The sequence below is a fragment of the Micropterus dolomieu genome, unplaced genomic scaffold, assembly GCF_021292245.1.
Source record: "Micropterus dolomieu isolate WLL.071019.BEF.003 ecotype Adirondacks unplaced genomic scaffold, ASM2129224v1 contig_6234, whole genome shotgun sequence".
NCBI classification, from domain to species: Eukaryota; Metazoa; Chordata; class Actinopteri; order Centrarchiformes; family Centrarchidae; genus Micropterus; species Micropterus dolomieu.
The window spans coordinates 1-1,139 of NW_025735223.1; the positions used below are offsets into that span (position 1 = coordinate 1).

General features: G+C 39.1%; 1 protein-coding gene across 1 annotated transcript; it reads left to right on the forward strand.

Moving 5' to 3' along the window:
- Positions 1-24: 24 nt before the first annotated feature.
- Positions 25-1,061, forward strand: LOC123964912 (peptide chain release factor 1-like, mitochondrial). The gene is made up of 2 exons (XM_046041575.1): positions 25-157; positions 548-1,061. Exons 1-2 carry the CDS (start codon positions 77-79, stop codon positions 758-760), a joined length of 294 nt encoding a protein of 97 aa, XP_045897531.1. The 5' UTR covers positions 25-76; the 3' UTR covers positions 761-1,061.
- The last annotated feature ends 78 nt before the right edge of the window (positions 1,062-1,139 follow it).

The window sequence follows — 1,139 nt, forward strand, 5'->3', positions numbered from 1 at the left end:
TGTGTGTGTGTGTGTGTTAGGTGTGGTTGCAGAGTGCCAGCAGGAACGGTCCCAGCTGAAGAACAGAGAGAAAGCCATGAAGGCTCTGAGAGCAAAGCTGTACAGCATGAAGTTAGAGGAGGAGACCAGCAAACGCTACAACCAGCGTAAAATACAGGTGAGATACAGACAGTATAATATAAAATACAGGTGAGATACAGACAGTATAATATAAAATACAGGTGTGCCAAGTGATGTTTCTTTAGAAAATATTGATAAATTTATTATATTATAATTAACTGAATAATAATAAAATTTTATTAACTAGCCAAAGAAGTAAATGAATACTTTATAAAAAGCTCCACACATGTGATTTTGTATATTGTAAATATAAAAAGAGCTGGAAAGAATAAACAATGCAAAATAAAGGTAGAACATATAGTACAAATAGAAAACTTACAGAGCATGGGAACATTAATATGTTTAATGTGCATTTTAACACACACCAATGCTCAGATCAAAACTTTACTCATTCTTCTTCTTCCCCCTCTTCTTTCTCCTCCTCCAGATTGGCACGAGAGGCAGATCAGAGAAGATTCGAACCTACAACTTCGCCCAGGACCGTATAACAGACCACCGGATCGGCATGACAGTGCACGACATCAAGAGCTTCCTGCTTGGAGAGGATCTGCTGGATGAGATGAACTCCTCGCTGCAGGAGTTCTCTAACCAGGAGACGCTCATGGAACTGCTGGGAGAAAACGACCAGGAGGGCTTATGAGCTTGTTGCTACATGTTTTAGCAAAGCACTAAAACGGTAATATTGGCCATTCCTACTCTGTTTCTGCAGGAAAAACTGAGTGAAAGGACTTTCATGGATTATGAGGGGGACCAAGGCTGAATGCTTCTGCCCATCAAATGTAAAAAACAAAACACAGACATTTTAACTTCCATACTCATGTCGAGGAGTAACAATCAATGTCAGCACAAACATAAAAGTGGCTAATTAAATGACTCAACTATGGAGTAATTATAAAGACTTGTACTTCAACATGAGCTGTAATAAAAGTGACTCATTCAGAGTTTCTGGTCACACTCAGTGCCTCTCAGATGCTAGAAAGTTTCTAAGGTTGCTCTGATGCTCTGCTGTTTATTTAACA

Coding starts and splice junctions, on each gene's coding strand:
- LOC123964912 (XM_046041575.1), top strand. CDS start 77: ATGAAGGCTCTGAGAGCAAAGCTGTACAGCATGAAGTTAGAGGAGGAG. Junction 158..547: donor ACAACCAGCGTAAAATACAG/GTGAGATACAGA, acceptor CTCCTCCTCCAG/ATTGGCACGAGAGGCAGATC.